General features: G+C 42.7%; 1 protein-coding gene across 14 annotated transcripts in view; it reads right to left on the reverse strand.

Moving 5' to 3' along the window:
- Positions 1-228: 228 nt before the first annotated feature.
- Positions 229-26,551, reverse strand: part of RCBTB2 (RCC1 and BTB domain containing protein 2) — a 64,322-nt gene continuing 37,999 nt past the window's right edge. For all 14 annotated transcript variants that reach the window (XM_043891909.1, XM_043891904.1, XM_043891899.1 and 11 more), the window contains 11 exons: positions 21,887-22,042; positions 21,506-21,656; positions 20,286-20,452; positions 19,602-19,760; positions 19,366-19,473; positions 18,219-18,361; positions 12,761-12,951; positions 12,124-12,250; positions 10,359-10,498; positions 6,088-6,218; positions 229-1,460 (listed from right to left, as the gene is read on the reverse strand). In XM_043891909.1, the coding sequence (XP_043747844.1) occupies positions 1,320-1,460; positions 6,088-6,218; positions 10,359-10,498; positions 12,124-12,250; positions 12,761-12,951; positions 18,219-18,361; positions 19,366-19,473; positions 19,602-19,760; positions 20,286-20,452; positions 21,506-21,656; positions 21,887-22,012 (1,584 nt within the window). In that variant the 5' untranslated portion in view covers positions 22,013-22,042 and the 3' untranslated portion in view covers positions 229-1,319. The remainder of the gene's footprint in view (positions 1,461-6,087; positions 6,219-10,358; positions 10,499-12,123; positions 12,251-12,760; positions 12,952-18,218; positions 18,362-19,365; positions 19,474-19,601; positions 19,761-20,285; positions 20,453-21,505; positions 21,657-21,886; positions 22,043-26,551) is intronic.

Consider the following 26,551-nt stretch of genomic DNA (forward strand, 5'->3'; position numbering starts at 1 on the left):
GGATTCAAGCGACCTCACCAGTAAAGACCAATCACTCATAGGTAAGTGTATGGATAGTAATTAAACTGTTTAAAAGTCATCCAGGTTTTAGGGTAGGCTTTGTTAGGATGCCTTATCTCAGTGACTGCTTTAAAAAATTAGTTTATATGAAACAATCTGTGTGTATCTAGAGACATAAGGTGGGTAGAATCTTGCTGCTTCTGATGAATTAAAAAACACACACATTTGTTCTGTTACTTACAAATGAGCGCTTTATTATCAAACAGTTCAGCATCAGAACGAGGTTTCTAATTCCAAGAGAGGTTTCTTCACATAGTATCATATTGTGAAATACACGTTAGGACGCTGACGCTGCAGCCTACATCCTGGTTCAGTTTCTCATTTGCAGTTGGGTAACTTGATCTAAAAAGTATAAATTTACCTCATTCGTGCTAGTGGTGCCCATGAAATGGAAGTATTAGTTCCTTTTCAGCTGCTACTTTTATAATCACACTGTGCCAAGTTAAAAGACCTGTTTTGTGGTGACATAAAAGTCAACTACAAGAGAAACCCATTTTTACTTACAGAGGCAAATCTCTTAACACAAAAGTAAAAGGCAAATCAGCCCAGGAATAACACTCTCTCAAAGACAGTATTTCATACTTAATAATTTCATATGGGAAATTAATGACTCAGAGTAAAACGGAGAATTAAAATTAGCCCTTGGGTCTTCAACAATTTAATTGCCAAGGCCTTTTGTGAATTCTAATTAACGCTTTAAATTAGCCACTATTCCTCAGAACAATGTACCATAATAGCAACCTCAGCTGTTTTAAATTTGCTTTGCCTAAGTTATTCCTTCATCCAGTGTCCCATAAAGAAAGCTGTTCAGGCATGATTAAGATCGATAATCAGTTGAGTGCCTGCTGTAGGCAAGGCGCTGTGCTGGATGCTGAAGTGTGCTAGTGGGAGCACTCCTGGTCAAGCTGCTCTGTGTGGCACCAGCCTGTTGAATATGGAAATTTGGCCAGAATAGCATACACTTAGACCCCTGTACCAAAAGTCTTCAACTTAAGTGACTCGTAAGAGGAAATGGTAAATATAGTAAGACATTTCAATTTTTTCCCCTTGAGCTTAGTCCCATCTGAACAGAGCATTTAATGCCTTCTCTTGTAGACAGTGGATTTCAGAAGCGGGGGAAGACTCGCCACCATCCCCTTGTTTTGACAGAACATGTTCAGCCCAAATGTAGCACATCATCAACACTATTAAGAAGAAGTTATTCTTTGACTGTTGCAGGGATAGTGGAAACACTAAAACTTCTTTCCTGCAGGTGAGGGTCAGTTTTTAAAGGCTCCAACTCTGCTTGCTTTGCTGATAAAGTTCTTCAAGAGATCATGGTCCATTTCTGCAAAGCCCGAAGTCTGTGTTACTACAGTCAAATGGTTTATGCAAAACCTGAAGCAGAATTCTTCTAAGTCCTAGGGACGACAACAGAAATATTTTAGCAAATTCACATATCCTGATGCGATGCAACACAGCACAAAAATTCCTAAAACACAAAGGTGAGGAAAGAGGATTTGATGGCCAACAGAAAGAAATGCTGGGACAGCAGTACCTAAAGAATAGCTGTAAAACTATACAGCTGATGTGAGTCTATGCTTGTAAAAATGTAAATAACAGAGGAAAGCATTCAAGTTCCTCCACACTAACCAATGCAAAAAATGAGACATTTTCTTCCCAGAGATAGGCACCGATGTGTATTGTTCATTCCTCTTTCACTATTTATTTAGAGTACAACAATCTTTTTTGTTTGTGTAATAAATGTTTCTTTATTGTGTGAATGTATAGAGTAAACTGATTAAAAGATTTTCTTTATGTTGAGCCCAACACTCCTCTTTTAGTCTTCTGGGGCTTAAATAGTTCTACCTGTAAAGAATTTGTGAGGAAAGCTTATGCCATGAAAGAGTCATCTGGGAAACTGCTTCTCTGAAGTCATGAACAGACCACTGCTCTTTCTCCTTCACAAGAAGACAAGGCTGGGATGGTTAGGCTTCATCAGATCACACAGAGCTTCAGTAGTCTGAAGTGGGAAAGTGCTTGGAAGAAATCACAACTTTCTGCTGAGAGAAACTCCACAGATTGGAGATTTCTGGCTTACTGTAATGTACTCTAGGCCAAAAAAAAAAAAAAAAAGTCCCATAGTGATTCCCTTGATTAGATCTGCAAACTTGAGAATCAGAAATCAGGTGGCTTGACACACTTCTGGCCCCAGAGAACTGAGAACTAAAGGCAGGCCGGCCTGTGAAGACCCTGATGGCCTCGGGCCCTGGGCTACGTGGCCCTCCGTGTCTCCTTCATGTCTGTGCTCAGCTCTCCTTGGTGAGACCTCCCTTCCTTTCTCGACCATGATTTAAACCTTCAAATTTCATCTCAGTCTGGCCTCCTCCCACTGCCCTTCCCTAACTTACTTTTTTATATCACTTATCACCACCTAACAGAACACGTATTATATTAGTTTATCTATTGCCCTCACCAGCAGAAAGTTCCATGAGGGCAGAGACTTTGGTCTATTTTGTTCACTTCTTGTACCCTCAAGTGCCTAGAACAGTGTCAAGCATTTAATGGGCACTCAGTGGGTATCTGCTGAACCAGTGCATAAACCCTGCTGATTTTAAAATATGGAGACAATAGAGAATTGTGGTAGAAGGTGTGCTTTTGAAATTGGTCCAATCTGGGATTGCATGCCAGTTTTAAAATTATTATTAATAGTTTGCTAAGAATTTAATCTCTCAGATTCAAGCTTCCTCACTTGTAAATTAGAATAATAATAATACCTATATTCTTATCGGGTTCTTTTGAGAATTAAGCACGATATGAACTGGGCTTCGAATAATCCCTGGCTTGTATTAATTATATATTAAGGAGTTGGTGATGAACAGGGAGGCCTGGTGTGCTGCGATTCACGGGGTCGCAAAGAGTCTGACATGACTGAGCAACTGAACTGAAGTGTAGTCAAGCATGAGGGATAATTTGCTGAAAAGGTCCATTTCTTATTTGAGTCAGCAAGTAAGAATACTAGTCACATCAAATGCACTGTTCTTTATAAAAACTTTTATGTGATGTAAGCACTGAGTCAATTTTATTTGTGGTCTGTCATACTAATTTAGGATATAACAATTAGTTAGTCTACCTCTAAAGGCAGAGTGGGACATTCATTAAACAAACATTTAGTGAGCACCTACTATGTGTCAGGCACTATCCTAGGCACTAGGGATCTGGCAAAACAAAGTCCTTGCCATTCCTCAAGGAGCTTGCTTTCTAGAAAACAGAGGGCTGGATGGTAAGCATTCAAATAATTCACATAAATAGGAAATGTGAAGAAGCCTTGCAAATTAAGCCTAGTTCAGAGGGAAACAGTATGTGCCCGCCATCTCATTTGAGGCAGTCCAGAGGAGTCCAGCATTACCGCCGTGACTGTAACAAACTCTTGAAAAAGCACGTAGCTACTATTTGACCATGAAGCATTCTGCGTGTTGTAAGTGCCCAATGTATTATTACCTTGATGAAAGACAAATATTCACTATGCTTTTAAATGTCCATGCTTCAAGGTAGGGAAGTTTTTTTTTTTTTAATGTTAAGTGAAAAAAACCTAGTATTTAGAGATATACACATAACCTAGGGAAAAAATCAGAAGGAGCTGTATAAAATGTTTGTGTCCTCTGGTTGATGAGGCATTTCCTTCCTCATACTTTTTGTATTTTCTGAATTTTCTTTAATAAGCATATCATAAACAGAAAAGAAGCTATAGCCTTTTTTCTGCTCACTGCTAAAATGTCCCTGTTCTTTGACAAAGGAAAGGATATCCTTAAGGAAATCGACTCCAAGGAGTCTGGCCTGTTTCCTTAAGATTTAACTCTAAGACAAGTTTTCTTTATTATCAAAACAATACATGGTCACTATAGAAATTTCAGGAAAAACTAGCAAAGATAACGAAATAAAAATCATCTACAATCCCACCAATTCAAAGGTAACCACTGACTATATTTTTCAGTCTTTTTTTCTATGTAGATAGTAAATTTTGGTCTTTTTCAATTTAGCTATTTATACTTAAATTTTTAAAATGTTTTTATTTAACAAATATACTTATTAAAAAATAGAACCACAGTTTTTCAGTCAATGATATATCTTGAATAGTATTAACATCGTTGTTCAGTTCAGTTCAGTTCAGTTGCTCAGTCATGTCCAACTCTGAGACCCCATGGACTGTAGCATGCCAGCCTCCCTGTCCATCACCAACTCCCCGAGTTTATTCAAACTCATGTCGATTGAGTCAGTGATGCCATCCAGCCATCTCATCCTCTGTCGTCCCTTTCTCCTCTCACCTTCAATCTTTCCCAGCATCAGGGTCTTTTCAAATGAGTCAGCTCTTTGCATCAGGTGGTCAAAGTATTGGAGTTTCAGCTTCTACATCAGCCCTTCCAATGAACACCCAGGACTGATCTCCTTTAGGATGGACTGGTTGGATCTCCTTGCAGTCCAAGGGACTCTCAAGAGTCTTCTCCAACACCACAGTTCAAAAGCATCAATTCTTCGGCACTCAGCTTTCTTTATAGTCCAACTCTCACATCCATACAGGACTACTGGAAAAACCATAGCCTTAACTAGATGGACCTTTGTTGACAAAGTAATGTCTCTGCTTTTTAATATGCTATCTAGGTTTGTCATAACTTTCCTTCCAAGGAGTAAGCATCTTTTTATTTCATGGCTGCAATCACCATCTGCAGTGATTTTGAAGCCCAAAAAAATAGTCTGCCACTATTTCCGCTGTTTCTCCATCTATTTGCCATGAAGTGATGGGACCGGATGCCATGATCTTAGTTTTCTGAATGTTAAGCTTTAAGCCAACTTTTTCACTCTCTCTCCTCTTTCACTTTCATTTATTTCTTCTTCACTTTTTGCCATAAGGGTGGTGTCATCTGCACATCTGAGGTGGTTGTTCAGTTACTAAGTTGTGTCCAACTCTTTGTGACCCCAAAGACTGTACCATTGTTTAAACAATTTTCTTCTACCTTTATGCTGTATTTATGGTGTTGGAGAAGACTTTTGGACTGCAAAGAGATCAAACCAGTCAATCCTAAAGGAAATCAGTCCTGAATATTCATTGGAAGGGCTGATGGTAAAGCTGAAGCTCCAACCCTTTGGCCACCTGATGCGCAGAACTGACTCATTTGAAAAGACCCTGATGCTGGGAAAGATTGAAGGCAGAAGGAGAAGGGCACGACAAAGGATGAGATGGTTGGATGGCAACACCCACTCGATGGACATGAGTTAAAAGTAAACTCCCGGAACTGGTGATGGACAGGGAGGCCTGGCGTGCTGCAGCCCATGGGGTTGCAAAGAGTCAGAAATGACTGAGCGACTGAACTGAGAACTGAGATATTTATGCTGAATTTTTTTAATTTTTAAAAATTATAAACAATGCTGCAGGAAACGTCTTTGAAGCTAAATCTCTGAATCCATGATTACTTTCTTAAGATAACTTTCTACAAGTGAATTCCTTAAAGAATTAAATTTTTAAAGCTTTTATTACATATTATACCAAACTGCCCCAACTGATAATACTAATTTGCATTCTCCTCAGCAATTTAGGAGAATACCCATTATCCTGAGCCTGTACTATTTCTAAAAATAGATTTCCCTATTGACAACTGAAAAATTATATCTTATTTTCATTCTTAGTTTTCATTTGTTCATAAATCCATTTGGTCCATTTTTTTTCCATCAAACTGCTCATGTTATTTTTTTTTTTAAAGAATTATACATTAACTATGGTAAACTTGCTTCACTGTGTTAAAGATATTTTTTTCCAGAGTGTCATTTATTTTCTATTTGTGTGTGTGTGTGTGTGTTTGTGTGTGTGCGTGCATGTGTAGACATTTTGATTTTTTGAGATCAGATCTATCAATCCTTTCCTTCATGGTTTCTGCCCTTGAGCTCCATCCTAACATTCCCTTATATATTTTTTCTTTTAGTACTTTGTTTAAATTAAATCTTTAAGCAGAGTTTCAGTGTAAGGTGAGCTCGTTAAAAGGATGCTCTTCTTACCTGAGCTTCATACTTCACGGCGGCCGACAGGAGCGCGATGGCATTCTCCTCGCAGATTCCTTGCTTGATAGTTTGTTGGCAGAGTTTTTTCAAACGATTTTCTCTATAAAATGTAGCCAAATCAAGCAATCCTGGTAGAAAGAGATGTTTACTAGGGGAGTGATCTCAAGTATCCTGATTTAAACTCACTCAACCCGTCAGAGATGATTTTAAATACTGTGTTGGCCAGAACTTTCTGTTCAGATTTGTGTGTAACATCGTATGGAAAACCCCACACGAAGTTTTTGGCCAACCCAATATAATCCTCGGCGAAGGGGTGTGGGAACTGAAGCTTAGGCTGACGCACACACTGTGCGTGTGTGGCTGGATCTAAGGACACGGCTGTGCTGACAGCAAGTGCAGCTCTCAGACACGGGGCTGTGGGGGAAGCAGCAGGAGCGAAAATGGCGTTTCCTCCGCTTGCCGCCCCCGCCCCCGCCCCCGCCGAAGCCTCAGCACCTCCCCGGCAGCATTCACACAGCTGTGAGAGCTGCTTCAAACACTTGCTCAGGTTTGCTTCTCCTTCAGGAGTTACTCTTCAGTCTCGTGGCTGGTCCATTTTTCCTGACTTCCGCGTACTCGGATGCCCAAGAGTTCAGTATTCAGACTCTTATTTCACTTATTTCCCTAAATGATCTCCAGCCTCACAGTTTTAATACTGTCTGGTAAAAACCTGATGATTCTTGTTATATTATGTGTCATCTACTTTCAAATAATACAACATAGAGTGATTTAGATGTTTAAGTTGATTTTTAAGCTACTCCAAGGGATACTGTCGGAGAAGGAAATGGCAACCCGCCCCAGTAGTCTCTTGCCATGGACAGAGGAGCCTGGCAGGCTGCAGTCCACAGAGCCGCAGAGTTGCACAGGGCGGAGTGACTGAACACCAGGGACACTGCGGAAAGACTCTAATCAAGGATGGTCAGTCAGGGGGTTTTCCTGACTGTGCCCAGGGTGCCAAGCTTCTGCTACAGGGGGCAAGGGTCCAATTCCGAGTCAGGCAAGATCCCACATCTGCTCAGTGCAGCCAAAAAAAGGGAATGGTCAGTCAGTCAAGTGTTTGAAAGGCTCTTGTCAAATGGCTTCAATTATGGCTATTTAAATCTCCATTTGAGGATCTGTTAATTACCATAAAGAATGTCACTGGTGAAGTGAGTGGCCCTCAAGTTATGTCACTCGGCTAGAGAGACTGAGAGAGTCCCCTCCACCCCTGCATGAACGGGATCCACACCATGGGCTCAGTAGCCCTACACCCTGGGAAGAATAGAACACTTGCTAGGTCCAATTCAGTCCTGGTTGCCACCTGATCAAAAGCTAGCTAAATCATGACTCTAGACTGTTGTCATGTTTACTTCAAGATAACCTTTTCATGGAAGGTACTGCATAGAGGGCCCAAAGGACACAGGGCCAGGATTTCTTCAACCTTACAGTAAGTTTTACACAATGTGGTAGATTTTAGTTGGAAACTTGCTTTCGTTGTAACATGACAAGTATTATCATAGAAGAAAGGCCTATGGCCTACTGGGGAAACAAACTGAGATCTTTTGAAATCTTGAGAGCTGTGAATGACCTGATTGTTTCTAGTCAGTTCTCAACAACTCTCAGATTCACACTGACAGCTCCCCACACCCCAGGCACCAGACTCACATATGCGTGTGCTCACAGGTACTGCCTGGATCCTCCACTCAGGAGGGCCCAGCTCTGCACCTGCTCCAGGCAACCCCTTCCCACAGTGGCCAGGGAGCCACGTGCCCACTCCTAGACCACACTTCGTGCACCTGGGACTCTAGGAAAGTGTGAAAGTGCTAGTCACTCAGTCATGTCCAACTCTGCGCTCCTGTGGACTATAGCCCGCCAGGCTCCTCTGTCCATGGAATTCTCCAGGCAAGAATACTAGAGTGGGTAGCCATTTCCGGCTCTAGTGGATCTTCCTGGGCCAGGGATCCAACCGAGTCTCCTGCATTGCAAGTGGATTCTTTACCGTCTGAGCGCCCAGGGACCCTGGGACTCCCTGCCTAATCAGCCCTGAGGCCACACATGCAAGTGTTTCCTCCCCTCGACCCTGTCACCAAGGTACAGACCCCCAGTTCCAAGGGGTGGCCAGGGCAGGATGGATGGAGCGTGGAGAGTAGGCTGGGTGCCCGTGCACCTCTTGTGGTGCAGGATGTAGCTGGTGGTGGGTAAACAAAGATGGCAGATACCAAGCTGGAGGCCAGGAGTCTGACCTTCCTGAGCAATGGTGTCCTAGCACCGAACTCCAAGAGACCTACCCTCAATTCCAGATGATATGCCAACCTGGCCTCTCAGTTCTTAATGAAGGTGTATTTTTCAAGGTATGAGGATTTAACACATTTTATTTGAAGCTTTTAGCTTGACACATAACTTTAAATTTTTAGACATGTGGTATGTAGGCCTCCTTTAGACTCTTGCCCGGGGGCCTATAGAAAACCTGCCACACAGATGTCTAAAAGGCAGCTCAGACTCCTTTGATTTTTCAAACCCCAGAGCAAAACTTGGTGCTCTCCATACTCAGGCCAACCCCCCCATCCTTCTCTTTCCTTCACACCCCACAACCAACCACCAACAAATTCCGTCAGCTCGCTTTGTAAGATGTATCCAGACTCTCATCTCTTTCAACACCTCCATGCTAGACCACCTTAACCCAGGGCACCACCACCTTACATCTCAACCATTACAGTTCCTGATCTTTTCACTCCTGGAGTCGAAGCTGCCGGTGCCTCCTCCCTCCGTAAAACACACAAACCCATCCTCCTTTTCTCCCCAAATCCTAGACTATGTGGCTGAGCATGGCCATCTAGAAATGACCACTCCCTGCTACTTCCTATGCAGCTAATTAAGGCCTTGGTCACCTCTGGTCCCTGGTTTAAAAGAAGTGGGACTTCCTTAGCAGACATCAGGGTTTGCCCTTGGCGCCTCGCCACTGTCCCTTCCTCCGTCCTGCTGTCTGCAGTGCAGATATGGCCGTGGACGTGAATCCAGGGGCCACACGTAAGGATGCCTTGCACTGTGTCCCTGGGTGACAGAGAAACCACCTTGTTTAAGCTACTTCCTTTTTCCATTTTATTATTAAAGCAAAAACTAAATATGCAACCCTCATTGTCAAAATCTTCCAAGGCTGTCTATCACATCAAGACTAAAACTCAAGCCCTTCACCATGACCTCCAAGGCCACATCTGGTCTTGGCCAGACCCAGCTGCCTGGCCTCAGTTACCTCCACTGCCCACCTCAGTCTCTCTCTCCCCATCCTCCTCTTCCATGTGCTCCCCGTGCTCCTGTCTCAGACCCTCACACTGTCTCTTGTTTAGCATGCTCTTTGCCTGGGTGTCTGCTTGCTTTCCCCCCGCTCTCTCCTCAGCACACTTCCTCACAGAGGCCTTCCCTGACCTCCTGACTGACCGCTTTGATTTCTCATTAAGGACTGGCCTCCCTCCCCTGAGCACCAGCTCCACGGGGCAGGGCTCGGTCTGTCTCCCTCACAGGTGCCGAGGGGAGCGTGGCACACCATGGGCCCTGGCCCTCCTGCACTGTGGGAGGAAGGAAGGAAAACTGGAAAACTTCAGAAATCACACTTCTGTTCACCCGAGGAAAATTAAATGCTGATCTGGTAAAAAGTGTTACCAGCTTTACACATGTAAAATGAATACCAAATTTTAAAATGTGAGGCTTAAACTCTTTCTTTGGTTCCTTACAGAAGCAATTCTTTAATTCTTCTGTCCCACTGGCCAACGACACTGACAGCTGTAAGCTGAAACTGAGTATGTTTTTCACCCTGTGCCCAACTGGACACCCTGTGTTGCTTTCTTACCGTCAGTAACCCTGAAGTGCCGTGAGGCACTGGGCCACGGCAGTCTGTCCCAAGGAGACAGTCACAGTTATGGAGACCAGCAGGGCTTCTTATTACATGCATCTTACCATTTTTATAATGTAAATATCTTGAAGGCAGCAGGTTGTGGAAACTAAAAAGCTATGTATGGTGTCTAGCAATTCAGGCTGAATGGCACCCACACCACAGTGTTGATGGGTTGATAATTCACCCACCTCTCATTTTATCCATCAAGTCAACCTTTGTATGAGGCGGGAAGAAGGAAAGAGTTTGGGTTTAGCACACAAAAACAGAACTACTTTTGTGACTTCCCTCACAGAGACTTCCTTTGAGGCTCTACACAAACCACCTTTTTGCCAAACCCTTGGTCAAGTCTGGTGGGAATTACCTACTGCCTCCTCGGGGGACAGGCTGATGCTGTCTGTGTACAGGTACTCCAGGAAGGCTCGGTAAACAGGATATGAAAATTCACTCATTTCTACAATATCATCCTCGTTGTCTTCCAATGAAGAGCGAAAATGCTCACACCTGAAGGAAGAAAGATGTCAGGTCCTGGCTTCTGGGCAAGAGCCGATAACCTTCCTGAGGAGCACGTGCTCGTAGTGGTTAAAGAGGAAGCAACTAACATGCAGAGAGGAAAAACACAGACCACACACCTTCATGTCCTGGCCTGGGTCCCTCGCTTCTTCTGCTGGCCAAAAGTCTGCAAACAGTGGTTTACTAGAGGAGGCTGCAAAGGCTAGCCTGCTGTGGGGTGGCCGCCTCCCTGACCACAGACTCCCACGGGTCCCTCCCACACCATGTCCACGGAGCAGCATTTATAGAAATCAGGTGGCTTTGTTTTTTTAAATTCTGAGTAATTTTGTTTCTTCTCCTCCTGTTATGGGTTGAATTGAATCCCCAAATTCACAGACTGAAGTCCTAACCTCAGAATATAACCATATTTGGAGAAGGGATCAAATTAAAAGTAGGTCATTAGGGTGGGCCCTAAACTGATATGACTGGTGTCCTTATAAAAAGGGGGTTTGAACACAGGGAGAGCGCCACGTGAAGACTGGAGTTATGCTGCCATAAGCCAAGGAGGGCAAAAAACTGGCAGCAAACCACCAGAAGGTGGGATGGAGGATGGAATAACCCACTTCATTCAACAAGATCTTGAATTTCTAGCCTCCAAAACCATAAGAGAATAAATTTCTGTTATTGAAACCAATCAGCCTACAGAACTTTGTTACAACAGCCCTAACAAACCACAACCTCCTCATTTTTATGAAGGTTTATGGGCAACAGTAGAAGTGAACAAATATTGCACAGCCTGGCCTTACTAAGAAGTGAACTTGAGACTGAAATACTATACTGTGTTTGTGATTCACTGCAGGAGGACTTGGATGTCTGTTACACAACAACAAAATGAATTTCAAAATCATTAGGCTAGAAGCAAGAAGCCAGGCAGAGAAGAATACATACTGTTTCATTACATTTACATCACCTTCTAGAAAATGCTAACTAATCTATACTGACAGAAAGAAGATCAGGGCTTGCCCCAGGGCTAGGGCCTGAGGGGTCTTTGAGGGGGGTGATGCCAGTGTTCTGTGTCCTGGTGTGGAATGGTGGTTTCCAGAGAATATACAAATGTCAAAACTCCTCAGGCTGCACATTTTAAATGGATGCTCAAAAATTACCCATTAATAAAAGTGAATTTTTAAAAGTCTGTTAGTTTTACCCCAAACCTTGCTGCTCTTGTCTTTTTTCAAGGTCTAAACCTACTGTATCCCACAGCTGATTAAGGAGAGTGACTCTCATGGACTCACTCAGGTCCTGGGCAGGGAGGCTCACTTAGGTCAAGCAGCCCCAACAGGGCTCAGTGGATGCTCACCGCTGGCTGGATGGCTGCTCTCCAGCGCCAAGGTGGACAAGCTGTCTACAGAGTCTCTGAGGAAGCCGATTGCGTATGCCCTGCACCACGCCCCACCCATTGCTACGATGGCTTCTATGATTTCTTGTTTCACATATAACATATTTTCCCTGCTGTACTGTCTGCTCATAAGGGCGAAAAGATCCTTACAGTTTTTCAGAATCACCGTAGTGCCTGACATAAGTCTTTGCAACTAGAAAATAATAAACATATTTATTTCAATTCTCAAATGATGCCTTACCTGATTTTGAGAAGGACTTTATGCACATAAATGTACTTTCCATCCACCAGAAATTTCAGGTCTGCGGTGTTGGGGTTGTCAAATTCCCTCTTCAGGGACTCGGCCACTGTGAGGTGGTCGTCAGGTTCTAAAGGAATGACACCAGTGTTTTCCAATGAAAATGCAGGCCAAATATAGTATCGCTTTGCTCACACTCATGAAAATATTGATTTCCCAAAATAAGTGACCAACTGAGCAGTGTGCTTTTTCCCCTAAATACAGATTTCCCGCTGCTGCAATCATTATAAGAACCTCAGACACATCTGCTTGTAAATCTGGCAAAACAACTAAAGCCCCAACCACCTCACTAAATAAACATGTTGAAAGCTTGAGTAAATACGCCCACTAAAAATAAAAGCCATGGTTTCCCAGTCACATCAAAAAGCCATCCGAAGTTCTTTGAATTTTAGTATGAGATTTCTAATACTTTTAAGGAAAATGAATTGGTCCGGTGAGTTCTCTTTCACAGGAGCCTGTGAGAGGGAAATGAACTGCCTGATACTGCACTTAACAAAAGTCCTCACTATTGAAAAACAACAGCACCAGAGTTTTCTTCCTAGCTCTCAGGCCATCACCCAACAGACAGCAGTCAGCTCACCCACAGACAGGAGGCGCCACGTGACGGCGGGCGTGGCAAAGCAGGCGAACACGTCGTCGGTGGAGGAGAAGTGCGTGAGGTGCGGCAGGGTCACCGACTGGCCGCGGCACTGGCCCCACATGTACACGTGGCCGCCCTGCGTCTTGGCGGCCGACGTGTGCGCCGAGTGGCAGGCTGCAATCTCTATAATTCTAGGTTCACAAACACACACCAAGTAAACAGTCAACAGGAGAAGAAACAAGTCGATTTTTCCTTCCCTTAGCATTAACTGATTTAAAAAAAAACAAACTCTTCATTAAGCCTAAGTTTGTAAAATTTCAGGCACCAAACCGTTATTTACATTTAAGCACTGTCTCAATACCACTTATACATCATGAAGGTCTGCTTGTTACCACTTCTAGCCAGTAAGCCGATAAAAATATGCACCTATTTTGAAACTAAAGTACAAGCCACGAGTACAGAGACTAAAAGACCAAAAAAAAAAAAAGGTGGTTTAATTTTTTCTTAAAACACTGCTTACTTAAAGCAAATCAAAAAGATGTGGGGCATCTCCACCCAGGGTCAATAAATATTTTTATCAAAACGTCACCAATTTTAGGGTTCCATGGAGCATGCTATGGGGCACCCCAACTCACACTGCAAGCAGTAAGTGCAGTAGTTCTGACTCGCTGAATGATATCATCTAGAACCCCAGAGAGCAGTTTTCTGGGACCAACCATTATGTCAGACCCTACTTCAGTAAGTTCGTGGCTGACAGGCAGATAGTTCTCAGAACACTTCCAGATGGAAACCACTGTTTTGTTGACTTGAAACTTACTGTCTTCTCTAAGACCAAGCCACCACACAGACTTGAAATAATATTTTACCCCAAGTGAGGTGCCATCCTGATTCTGCCTTGGGCAATGGTACCAGCATTCCCAGAACTTTAGGAAATTTAGGGTCATCTCTGACTTCTCCTCCATCCTCACTTAGCACTTTCTTCAGAATATCCAGTTGGCAAAATAACAACAAATTCTTTTTTGGTAATGTCTCCCACTTGCCAGAGCCTCATCAAGCACACCCGAAATCCAGACTGATGTAACTCTTAGGTCTCCCTGTCTTAGACTTTCTCTCTCTCCTGACCTAAATTGCACAATGCTGTCAAGTTAATGATTCTCTTGAAAAACCATTCTCATGACTCCTTTCAAACCTTTCACTGACTTCCCACAAGACAAAAATCCAGACACATGTCCTTAAGGCCTACTATAATTTGCCCACCGTTCATGGCCAGCTTTCTTTCGTATCACCTGTGCCCACACACCCTCTGTTTGAACAAACAGAAAGTACTCACTGCCTCTCAGTGTCACTATGCACAAAGTCCTTGGTCAGGAATGTTCTTGGGCACTTTGGTGGACCTCTCTTTTCCCTGATAACAAACGTTCCATGAAAAATGTAACTGACTGGAACACAACCGTGAACTTCTGTGCTAAACTACCCAATACCAGAAAACCAAAATAACTTCACCCCTACATTCACTTCAGAAATGTTTACCATGACCCTCCAAGAATGGGAAGCAGTCTCTGCCATTCATGCGAGGAGGCGGGATGCTGCTTCCACAGCCAGGGAGTTAAAGATCCAGAGAAGCTGCGAAGGCTGGCCGTCCCTGGGCATGGCTAGGGCGTTTCCCTGGAACACCCAGTGCCACTAGGGAAGTCAGGGGTGGGGCTTGGGCTTGGCTGACCATAGCAGCTGCTACAGCAACGAGAAGGGAGAAAGTTTAGAGGAACCTTCAGGTCTGGGTTTGGGACTCCAGCATCTGCCAAAGCGCCCTGCCTTTGTCTGAGGTCATCTGTCCTTCGTCTGATTCATACAAAAAAGCAAATATGGAAGTTCAAATTGTCTAGTCATACATGCAGTAGACAATAAACTGAGCTAAGGTTTACTGCCAGGAGGTCTGGCATTGTTGTTGCTTAGTCGCTAAGTCATGTCAGACACTTTTGTGACCCCAAAGACTAGCGTGCCATGCTCCTCTGTCCATGAAATTTTCCAGGCAAGAATACTGGAGTAGATTGCCATTTCCTTCTCCAGGGGAATCTTCCTGACCTAGGGATAAAACCCATGTCTCCTGCATTGGCAGGTGAATTCTTTACTGCTGAGCCAAGAGGGAAGCCCAGGAGGTCTGGCGTACAGCATACTTTATTTTGTAGCCAGCCATTCCTACTGGAAAAAAAGTTACGATACGTTGACAATAAATGGATTTGGCGTCACCTAAATAAAATGATCTACCACAATGGCATGGCTTAATGGCTAAGAGGTATGAGAACTAGAACGGCAGAGAATGAGAAAGAATGCAAAACAGAAAACTGAAGAGCGAAAATAAGGTAATTTGTGAAGAAGAAAAATAACAGAAAAGAAATCATGACCATTACAAGATACAGAGCAGTGTTTCTCAATTCTGCTCCTGTGAGGCCAACACAGTACTAATTATTAACACCTCAAGAAGCTACAAAATTCACAAAAATTCAAGGCAAAGTGAGTTTAGAAATCAATTTAACTCAAAATATGTTTTTTATGGAACTTTAAATGCTGGTAAATCAAAGTATTGAAAATTCAGAAAGACTGGGAATGACTGAGTTAAAGAGAATCATTTTAACTATGAAAATCACTTCTCCGTGAACATAAAACGTTAGCATTCTTCATCATAAATAGGTTTCTGTGAAAAAAAATATTTTAAAAATCAGGTTTTTCTTGGGTTGTTATTTGAGCAAATAAACCACGTAGCCAGATTTTCACTTTCCACTTCTGGGAACACGCAACCAAGACCTGATGATCCACCCCACCCCGAGTTCAATCCTGTTCTTTCTAATTAGCCCAGCCTCCCCACAATGAGCCCCGAGAGTCACGAGTTCCTGAGAGGTAAGTCATAATGTTCCTGCAAAGCTTCAGTCACTGAAAAGGGTGGGGAGGTGCAGAACAAGCCCGTGCAAACCTAGAGGTTCCTCCCTTGCAATATTCGTGCGACAGAGAGCCCACAAGCTCAAAATCACCGCACGAAATTCAAGCACGAGAAACTGAGAAAAGCAGGAACATCTCATTCAAAACACTCATCCTTGATATTCTAGCCAAAATCATGTTTAGGTGGACAACATTAAGTATGCACATGTTTAGCAATTTCTACTTTTTTTTACCTATATAATTTAAAAAAACAAATGTTTTTAAGTTGTGAAGATTTTTTAAAAAGACAGAAGGGAACAGGTAACTCTCCAGTGCCAGGTATCTGGACACTCACATAACTCCCATGCCTGCATCTCTCACTCTCTGGCTTTCTCCCACCGAGTCGCCCTATATTCTGTCCGTCCCAGCGTGACTACGGTGAGAAGACCCGACACTCGCTCTGAGCCCATCAGGACCAGCAGCACGAGGTGGGGCAAACTGCTGGTGGGCACATGGCAGCCGATTCCATGAGCCCAAGGACAGAGGAGTTCAAGTTTATGTGAAGTGAGGCAACACCAGAAAAATGGTAAAGCGCCATGCAGATACAGCTTGTTTTTATACCCATGCTAACTCTGGTCCTTTCACACTTCTGTGCCGTGTTGTCTAAATACTAAATGTCCTGAGTGACTGGATTTGCTGGCCTGAGACACTTTTGTGATTATTCAAAGCCTCAAGACGGTCTCTTCTCTTTCTATTGAGTGGCTCTGAACTACCTTTAAGAGAAATAAAAATGACATGGCTGCTTGTATCTCCTGTGTGCCTGTCAGCACAGGACCCTCATTATCTTCCCTCCTCCCCAGTTCTTTGTGTGTGTGTTTTTTTTTCCTGCTTGAATGGCTCACCGCAGCATCTGGAAACCAGCACCTGGTCCTGGGCAGGCATGGGGCAGGGAGAGATCCAGGACCACCTCCTGTGGACCCCCTCACTGGTGTGATGCTAGGTATACTTCTGAGCTCAGCAGCAGACCCCTGCCAGTGGCCCTCTGAGGCCCCGCAGCCATCAGGCTGCAGGAGGCCAATGCAGACGTAGGACAGGGGTGCCTCCTATGATCCTGGGGTGCCGCATACATGGCCCTCGGCCCCCGTCTGCCGCCAGTCTCTGTCTCTCTGTGTTGTTTAGTCGCTAAGTCTAGTCTGACTCTTTTTGCAAGCCTAACCCACCAGGCTCCTCTGTCCAGGGGATTTCCCAAGCAAGAATACTGGAGTGGCTTGCCATTTCCTTCTCCATCATCCCCAGTTCTTAAGGAGTCTAGGGTCTTACTATAAGATCAGTGGCGGGTGGGGAGGTCAATACTCAAATGAAAATCAAGGGACTGAAAATGACTGGTTCTTCATTTTCACTGTTAAATATTCTGACAGAAATACAGAAAAGAACTACATACAAATGCAAAATAACTTATCCATATATTTAAAAGTCAGATATCATAGAAGTTTATATGTACACTAAAAATGAAAATAGCAATACTGATTTCTATGATGTCAACCCTGGTTTAACAGAAAAGATAATGAAATGTTCGTGTTCCATGCTTCTGTGTCAAGAAATGAAGAGTGAAAAGGGAGTGATAAGGCCATGTTTGAGAAGTTCAAGAGACCTTCAAAAATAGTGGGATAATTTGGGGAAAAAAACTCTGGGGTTATGCTAATCACTTATCACAACCTTGCGGTTCAGTTCCTGGGTTGGTAGATCCTCTGTAAAAGGGACAGACCACCCACGCCAGTGTTCTTGGGCTTCCCAGGTGGCTCAGGTGGGAAAGAATCCACCTGCAGTGCAGGAAACCTGGGTTTGATTCCTGGGCTGGGAAGATCCCCTGGAGCAGGGAACAGCTACCCGCACTAGCATTCTGGCCTGGAGAATTCCACGGACAGACAGGCCTGGCAGGCCACAGTCCCATGGGGCTGCAAAGAGTCAGACACGACTGAGCGACTTTCACTTCAGTACACAACCGTGCACACAAGTGCACAAAACTACGCTCTAATTTCATAACCATTTGCTCTTCCTCAGTGAGAGCCTAGGAGCTGAGGTCATGAAAAACAGCCCTACCCTTTTCAACTGGCAAATCTGATAAGTAGCTGGGTGAATGGCATTATACTCCCATCGGAGGTACTTTCATCTTCCTAAACCACAGAAGACAGACCTCAAATGTTATTAACTCCTTAAGAATGTGAAATAGAGAACAATGGGAATGGGGGGGAAAGGAAATTTCTGAGTGAAAAGAATAATGCCGAAGAGCTGTTGGAGGTTTAGTCATTGTAGTTTGTATAGAGTAACTATTACAGGTATAGATGAAATATGGGTGACTAAAATAGAATATTTAACATACACTCAACCTTCCCCCAAATTCTAAAGCTAATTTTAAAAAGGAATGAATGGTCTTGTTCAGGAATACTCTAATACTAGCAATAAATTGCCCATAATTCTGTATCATGCCTCAGTTTTGTTTTATCACTGAAGAACACTGAATTCATTTTGAAAATACACATATTACCTGTCCTTTTCCAGAACGACAGGGGTAGGGTAGGACTGGTTACTTTTATTGCCAGTACCCAACTGGCCGTAAGAATTTGCGCCCCAAGCATACACTTGACCTTCATCTGTTAATACTAAAGTGTGTGCATAGCCACAGGCAACCTGAAAAGAGAAAAACCAAATCCACTCAGGCCTGCAAACAGAGCGAAACATGCTTTCCACAAGATAGGTTAAGAATCAAAAATGCAAAAGGGGCAACGGTAGCCAGAGAGGCAGGCATTAAAGTCAGCCAACACCCCTCCAGATGTAGTTTAGGCCCCACGTGTGGTGAAAACTGCACTGAGATCAACATGAGTCCTGCAGTGACAAGAGTCCAGTTTAGCCACCTTTACTGTGGCATTCATCATGCTCACAGAGATCAAAGTGTGTGAAAGGAATAAGAAATAGACTCTTCTCTTTTTCAAGAACTACTTTCTCTTTTTATTATGAAAGTAAAACATAAATTCAATGTGAAAAAGATATAGAAAAATATAATTATGAAAGTCATCTTAAGGTCAGGATTGTTTATTTATAAAAAAATATAGAAATATACATTGAAGGCTTTTTTAAAAATGATCATACTGTATAAGTAGTCCTGTATCTTTTTACTAAACAGAGCATACAGCACTATTAAAATCCTTTGTAAGCATCATTTCTGTTCATATAGATTCAGTATCACTTATTTAACCATTAACTTACTGTCTGATTGGATAAATTATGCTACATCTATTATTTACCATTGTTTTCTTTTTCTTTCATTCTTTTTCTGTTTTGTCTGCTCTAAGAACTATACCTTCTATAAGTCACTTTCTCTTTGGTGCCTTAGTATATATGCCCTAAGAGCAGAATTACAGATCAAAGCGGGTGAATATTTTTAATGCTCTTGATACAAACTGCCAAAGCTTCCTTGGAAAAGACAATAAAAGTTTACATTCCAAGAGCTACGTGTGAGAGTGCATTGGAGATAAAAATTTTCTGATAAATATTACAGCTAAATTCAGGAAAACAACTTTAACCTCTACTTCAACTTTTTATCCTGCTAAGACGACTGACCTTTTTTTAGTACACTGGTATGTCTGCCACCATAGATTTAAAAACAGGCACATGTAAACCCACAGGGGACATACCCGCTGGACACGAATGCCTTGGAGAGCTGCAACCCTGCAGGGGGTTGGCTGGTTGCCACTGCTGCCGAGTCCCAGCTGCCCGTTTCCATTGTAGCCCCAGACAAAGACCTGAGAGAAAACAAGAGACTCGATGCCCACAAAAGCCAAAAAGCAGTCATGGTCTCTGTCGTGAGGCCAGCAGAACACTGAGAAGGTAGACGGGCTTTTTGAAGCGACGCATGAAATGCCTTTCTTACCTCCCCGGTGTTCACCACTGCCATCGAGCACATCTGCCCGCAGGCTATGTTCACAACCACTTTATTCTGTAAGCAGCCGGTGACTCTTCGAGGGATCGGCTGATTGGCTGTTGATCCAGACCCTACCTGCCCAGAGTTATTATAACCCCATGCAAATACCTATTTGAAAGAAGAAATCAGTAAATAAAACACGCTAATATACAGAGTGTCTCAAGTGGCACTTCTGGCCTCATTTTTGCCCTCCAAGTGCTTGATATTCATAAATTCTCACAACATAGACAGGGAGGTTTTAACAGGATGCATTCTCATAAAATATATTACTTTATAAAATTAGGTTATTGGCATTATCTACCTAAACAGCAACAATTATAATCGAATGTCACATAATCTTTATAAAATATCTACTTTGCCTCAGTCATATTTTCTAGCATTTGGGGAATTTTTCTTTTTGTGAAGAGAAGTAACAATACATCCTTCAACATTTTGCAGTCATACAAATCCTTACCACATACAGGTACATGTCATAATATAAACACCATGACTATGAACTGCTAACAAGAGTAAGATGAATGTGAGGTTGGTGGTTATTTTAATTAAATGATCATATTTCCATGTCTGCTATAGGAATCTATATAATCTTATTGAAACCTTATGATCAGTGAGATTTAGGCTGACTATTCTCACCTCTCCATCAGATGTTAGCACCAAAGAATGGTAAGACCCACAGGCCACTTCAATGACTTGCTTGTTCGACAGATTAGTAGAGATATGATAGGGCACTAGACCAGCATTAGTTGTCCCGTTACCCAGCTGACTGTAAGCATTATGACCCCAGGTAAAGACTTCTCCTTCTGAAAATAAAAAGAAACATAACCTACTTTCAAAACAACTATTCATTATATGAAAGTATATATATTACACACTTCCACAAATGGAAACTAAAAATTCACATGCGAAAGTTAATCAACTTCCCTATTCCACAAAACTCATTTTATAAAAGAAAACACTTGGAAAGTTAAACTACATTCTGCCTCAAAGCAACAAGATGAAATTTAAATGGATGCAATTAAAATAACTGGAAGATAGGTTTTTGATAAATAACAGAGAAAAGGCTACTATGAGGAAAAAAAAAAACCCAGATTGAAATTCAAAAGACTGTAAGGCTATTTAACTTCTCTGAATCTTAATTTCCTTATTTATAAATGGTTACCAAGTTAATTTTTAAAATCTTTATTATATTACTTATTGTGCAGTATAATACATGTTCAGGGCTTTGGGGGTAATCATAAGATTGTATTTCTTGATCTGGGTGACAGAACATGGACACGTACTTTGTAATTATTTATAAAACTGTGCATATATAGTTCATGAACTTTTTTGAATATGTATTAATACTACACAATAAGATGTTTTAATGATAAAGTCTTATCAGTCTGAATGCATGAAAAGCCAAGGGAATATTTAATTCCTTATACTACTGACACCAATTAGAGCCATCAGTCATTGTTTAATGTCAGAATCACAGAATGTTAAGAGTTAGAGGGGATCTTAGAATCTAGTTTTAACCTCTCTGTTTGTAGATCAAGAATCTCAAGTTCAAAATGTCCAGAGTGAGGTTCAGCATTCTAATGCACAATAATTACACTTCTAAAGTAGGCTTATAGCACTGTCATTCTGACAACCAAAGTGCCAATAACTGCTAGATTCCATCGGCTACCTTTTCTTACTTTGATATCCAGATATGTTCATATTTCATACAGTCCAAAGCATAGACCAGTTCACAGGGCAGAGCCAGAAAGCCTTGCCCAATCAAAGAGTATGTTCTCAGTGAAAGGGGTGGTCCCAGTGTTGCTCCTCAACAAATGAAGCAATGGCTAAAATTCTACCCTGTGTTCCTAGGTTACCTGTTGTTGCAAGGACAATGTGTGGCCCACTCCCGTAGCTGAGGCAGGCGATTTTTTTGCCACTTAAAGAGTCCAGTCTCCGAGGTTCAATGGTGCTCTGGACATCACCTAATCCCAAACAACCACAGCAGTTTGTGCCAAGCACAAAAATCTGTGGGGGAAAACCACTGTTAGCTCAAGCAGTTCTATTTCTGACAAACCTGTAATTACATTCAAAACAGGCATAGTCCCCTTACAGTAAAACTGCTTCATTATTTAATAAATAAGGATTTACTCTGTGCATTTTTTTTTAATCTTAATTCCTTAGTTCCCCCAAGATCTTCAATTTAGCAAACATATTACTAAAAATATAAGTGGCTGAAATTTTTTCTTCAACATTACCTCATCATTTACTGTAGTATACAGAAGTTCATTGCTGGCACTGCCAAAGACACAGGCCTGACGAACTAATTGCAGTTCTTCCTCAGAACAAAGGGAGAAAATTGGCCACTTTCCCACATCTAACATCTTCAAAGATGACAGAGTAGCCTGGACTGGCTGAAAAAGAATTTTGTAAAAATTATTTAAAAAATGATTCATAGAAAACACATTTTCTTTGCCCCCTTCATTTCTCTGCCCCCTTCTGTTTAAGAGTGTGCACCGGTGTGCACACTATCTATTTAGGGGAATTGCCTTTACAGGTTCGACCACTTCGGACCGTTCTCACCACAACCAAGAGCCAGAGGCCCAGGATAGAATCAGATATCACCTATTAATTTTCCTCAAAGACACTGGAACCATCCAAGGCTGAACTCTGGGGGGGTGGGGGGGGTGGGCGCTGAATGCCTGGCAAGCACTTTCGGTGGCAGTTATGTCTTAAACGTAGCTTTGGAAAATCGGCTGGGGGGTAAAAGCAGGAAAAAAGAGGGAAGACTGCTATTTCATCAGCTGCCTGAGTCTTAGCAAAAGAAGCCCTTGGGAAAGGACAGTGCCAAAGGTGACACCAAGGAATATGTCCAGAAGTTCCAGTTCATGGGTCAGTTCTAACCATTCAGTTGGAGCAGTTGGTGGGTTCCCTCAGGCACCCACTCAGATCCGGGGGCTGGTAGGAAGAAACACCCAGAAAGTATGTGCATATGCTTGCTATGACTGCTGTAACAAAGTACACAAACTGAGGGACTTAAACAACAGGACTTTATTGTCTCACAGTTCTAGAGGCTAAGTTCAAAGTCAAGGTATCAGCTGGTTTGGTTCCTTCTAAGGGTTGTGAGGGGAAGATCTATCAGCCCTCTCCCTAAGGCCTGCAGAGGGCTGAATTCTCCAGTGTCTTTCATATCATCTTCCCCAAGTCTGTCTCTCTCTGTGTCTAAATTTTCCCCCTTTTATAAAGACACCAGTCATACTGGGTTAGGTCACCCTCATGACCTCATCTTAACTAAATGATTTACATGTGCAGTGACCCCATTTCCAAATAAGGTCACCTTCCAGAATAATGATGTGTCTTAGTTCCTTTGGGCTGCTAAACCAAAATATCATAGAATGAGTGGCTTATAAACAACAAAAATTTATATTTTACTGTTCTGGAGACTGGGAAGTCTGAGATCAAGGCACTGACATGATTGTGTTCTGATGAAAGTGCCCTTCCTAGTTCAGAGCCCGTGTCTTCTCACTATGTCCTCATGTGGCGGAAGGGCTGGGGGTATCTCTGGAGCCCCTTTTATAAAGCACTAATTCCATTCATGAAGTTTCTCCCCTCATGACTTAAGCAACTTCTAAAGGCCCCGCCTTCTAATGTTAAAACCATTACCTTTGGGGGTTAGGATTTTAACGTATGAATTTGGAGGGGGATACAATCAAACCCAGCACAACATCCAATGAGGTTACAAGCAGCCACACTCCCTTAAGAGCATTCAAGGTGGACATGATAAAGCTTCTTTAAAGACAGCTTTTACTTATTTGCTGTGTGGAAAGTCACTTCAGTCGTGTCTGACACTGTGTGACCCCATGGACTGTAGTCCTTCAGGCTCCTCTGTCCATGGGATTCTCCAGGCAAGAATACTGGAGTGGACTGCCATTCCCTTCTTCACTTATTTGTTATCCTGGAAATATATACACTTACATACTTTTCAACTTCCAAAAATGTTTAAGATTATTACACTAAGATTACATAATGGCCAACATGCCTATCAAATGGCATTTCCCGCAATAATCACCATGTCCTGTGCTATGCTTAGCCGCTCAATCGTGTCTGACTCTTTGCGACGCTATGGACTGTAGCCCACCAGGCTTCTCGGTCCATGGGGATTCTCCAGGCAAGAATACCGGAGTGGGTTGCCATGCCCTCCTCGAAGGGATTTTCCCAACCCAGGAATCAAACCCAATCTCCCGCAACGCAGGCGTTTTCTTTACTGTCTGAGTCACCTGGGAAGCCCAAGAATACTGGAGTGGGTAGCCTGTCCCTTCCCCAGGGGAACTTCCCAATCTAGGAATCGAATGAGGGTCTCCTGCATTGCGGGCGGATTCTATACCACCTGAGCCACCCAGGAAGCCCCAATAATCACTATACTCTAGCTTAATGTACCTTTAAAGGGATAAAGAATTTTCTAAGGCCTGTCTTTTCTATCAGATATTAAGTCCATCTTACCAGATATATGTTCTAGTAGAGAGAAGATCAGACTAGCTAAAGGAGTCAGGGGAAATTAATTAATTAATTTATTATAAGGACTTGGCTCACAAGATTATGGAGGTGCAGAAGTCCTATATCTAAAAAAAAAAAAGAAGTCCTATATCTGCATTTGCAAACTGAAGACCCAGGAAAGCTGGTGACATAATTCAACCCAAGTCCAAAGGCCTGAGAACCAGAGGAGAGAGTGATGTAAACCCCAGCCCAAGGGCAGAGGATGAAATGAGATCTCCCAGATACATCAGGGAGGGAGGCAGGGAGAAAAGGATGAATTCTTCCTTCCTCTGCCTTCTGTTCCATTCAGGTTGTCAATACACTGGAGGAAACTGGCTCACACTGAGAAGGGCAACCCATTTACTAAGTCCGCCAATTCAAGTGCTATTCTCATCTGGAAACACCCTCACAGACACAACCAGAGATGATGTTTAACCTGGGCACTAGGGGCCCACTCACGGTGACACGTAAAGTTAACTACGTGAAGACACACAGTGAAGAAGGCCATGTGAAGACAGAGGCAGAGACTAGAGCGATACAGCTACAGTCCCGGAACACCAAGGAGTGCCAGGAGCCAGCAGAAGGTGGGAGGAGGCTGGAGGACTTCTTCCCTTGAGACTTCAGAGAACGTGGCCCTCCCGACACCGTGATTTCAGACTTCAAGCCCCCAGAACCGTCAGAGAATAGATTTCTGCTGTTTTACACCACCTGAATTGTGGTGCTTTGTCAGGGAGGAAACTCATGTGAAGAAACCAATACAGAGGAGAAGCAGTTTGTCAATGCTAGCAGCATCGCTCTCATGAGTGGCAGAGCCTCCCCTAGTGCCAAATCTGGCCACTGCTCCCCACTATGCCACTCAAACTGCAAGATCCTGTCTGGACAGGGATGTCTCCTATCATCTTTGGGACCCCTGTGGCGCTAATGACAGAACCTTGTTATGTCAGCTTTGTGTCTAAGCTTCTACTTTAAATTACCCACCTCCTTATACTAGGAAGGAGTCTTATTTACTATGAGTGGTTCATTTTAATGTTTTTTCCCTTTTAAGTCTTTAATTTTCAGAAGGAACAATGTTTGGGATTTGGCATGAATATTTCATGGAGACATGCTAATGTGCTAGTTAAAGGGGTTCTGACATATTATTGATATTTCTCATCTTCCCAAGTGAAGGACACACACAGTGCTGTCCTCATTTTACCTGGGAGGAGCCTGAGGGTCAGAGGGACTAAGAAATCCTCCAACATCACTAGCTTCTGAGTGGATGGACCAGATTTCTTTCCACACATCATTTGTTGCTGAGTAAAAAGTTCACATAAAAAGTGACACTCCTGGCAGACCCAGTGTTTGCTCACATTTGTAAGGCCTGGGCTGCTGTGCTCATGAAGTTTTTAGTGAACAAGGCAATGCCCACCATGGGTTGTCTTCCCAAGAACAGGACAGATGGTGACATATTACATATTACGTAAGTAATATACAGTGACTGACTGCTACCTTATTTTTTCCTTTCAAGCAGATTTTTGGATTTTGATTGCTACAAAATCAAGTGGTTTCTTAGGTGCCTAGAATCTGGCTGTCAATCCAGCCAGCTCCTTAATCTACAAATCATTAGTTCTGAGCTTTCCTCCTGGCCCACCTCTACAAAACCTATGGTACCCAAGCCATAACTCTACTGACCAACAGGATTCCAGTGTGTGGGTCTGTGACATCACCTGCAGTGGTACATTTGGTAAAGAAGGCTACTGGGTGAGAGAACATTGGGTCTGATGGTATCAATGAACATTTACCAAGTATCAGATACCAAGACAAAAGTAATACCTAGTTATTACCTTCACGGAGCTCACAATTTAATAGAAAACAAGTAACTACAACATAACCTAAACACAACACAAGTGTGAATATTGCTTTTTAAATCTCTGCCAGAAGGCTGGCTGCTAGAGATGAGTCATCAAAATTTCATTTTTTTCTAATTCTGTGGGGAAACTTTTTCATAGAGAACTGATGACTTCATTTATAAAATACACTTTTTAAAAATACTTTTCTGAAGTAAATGTTTAATATTACTCTCAAGGAATTGAGCATCTTTGTTCTTTGAAGAAAAATACATTCTTCTGTCTGGCATAATCATGAGCATATATAGTGACATACACTGTATATATTGTATACATATACAGCATATATGTATACCCTGTGTGTATATATACGCATACACACACATACTTCAGGCTGCAGCCCATAGGATCGCACAGAGTCAGACACGACTAAAGTGACTTAACACACATGCACACATACACTGTATACAGTAAGAGTGTACGTAAGGATCCACACATTTTAGGAGCCTCAATCACACCACGGCCAACCTGCATGACAGCAGGCATCTCTGCAGAAGGCACCCA

The sequence above is a fragment of the Cervus elaphus genome, chromosome 30, assembly GCF_910594005.1.
Source record: "Cervus elaphus chromosome 30, mCerEla1.1, whole genome shotgun sequence".
In the NCBI taxonomy this organism is placed as follows: Eukaryota; Metazoa; Chordata; class Mammalia; order Artiodactyla; family Cervidae; genus Cervus; species Cervus elaphus.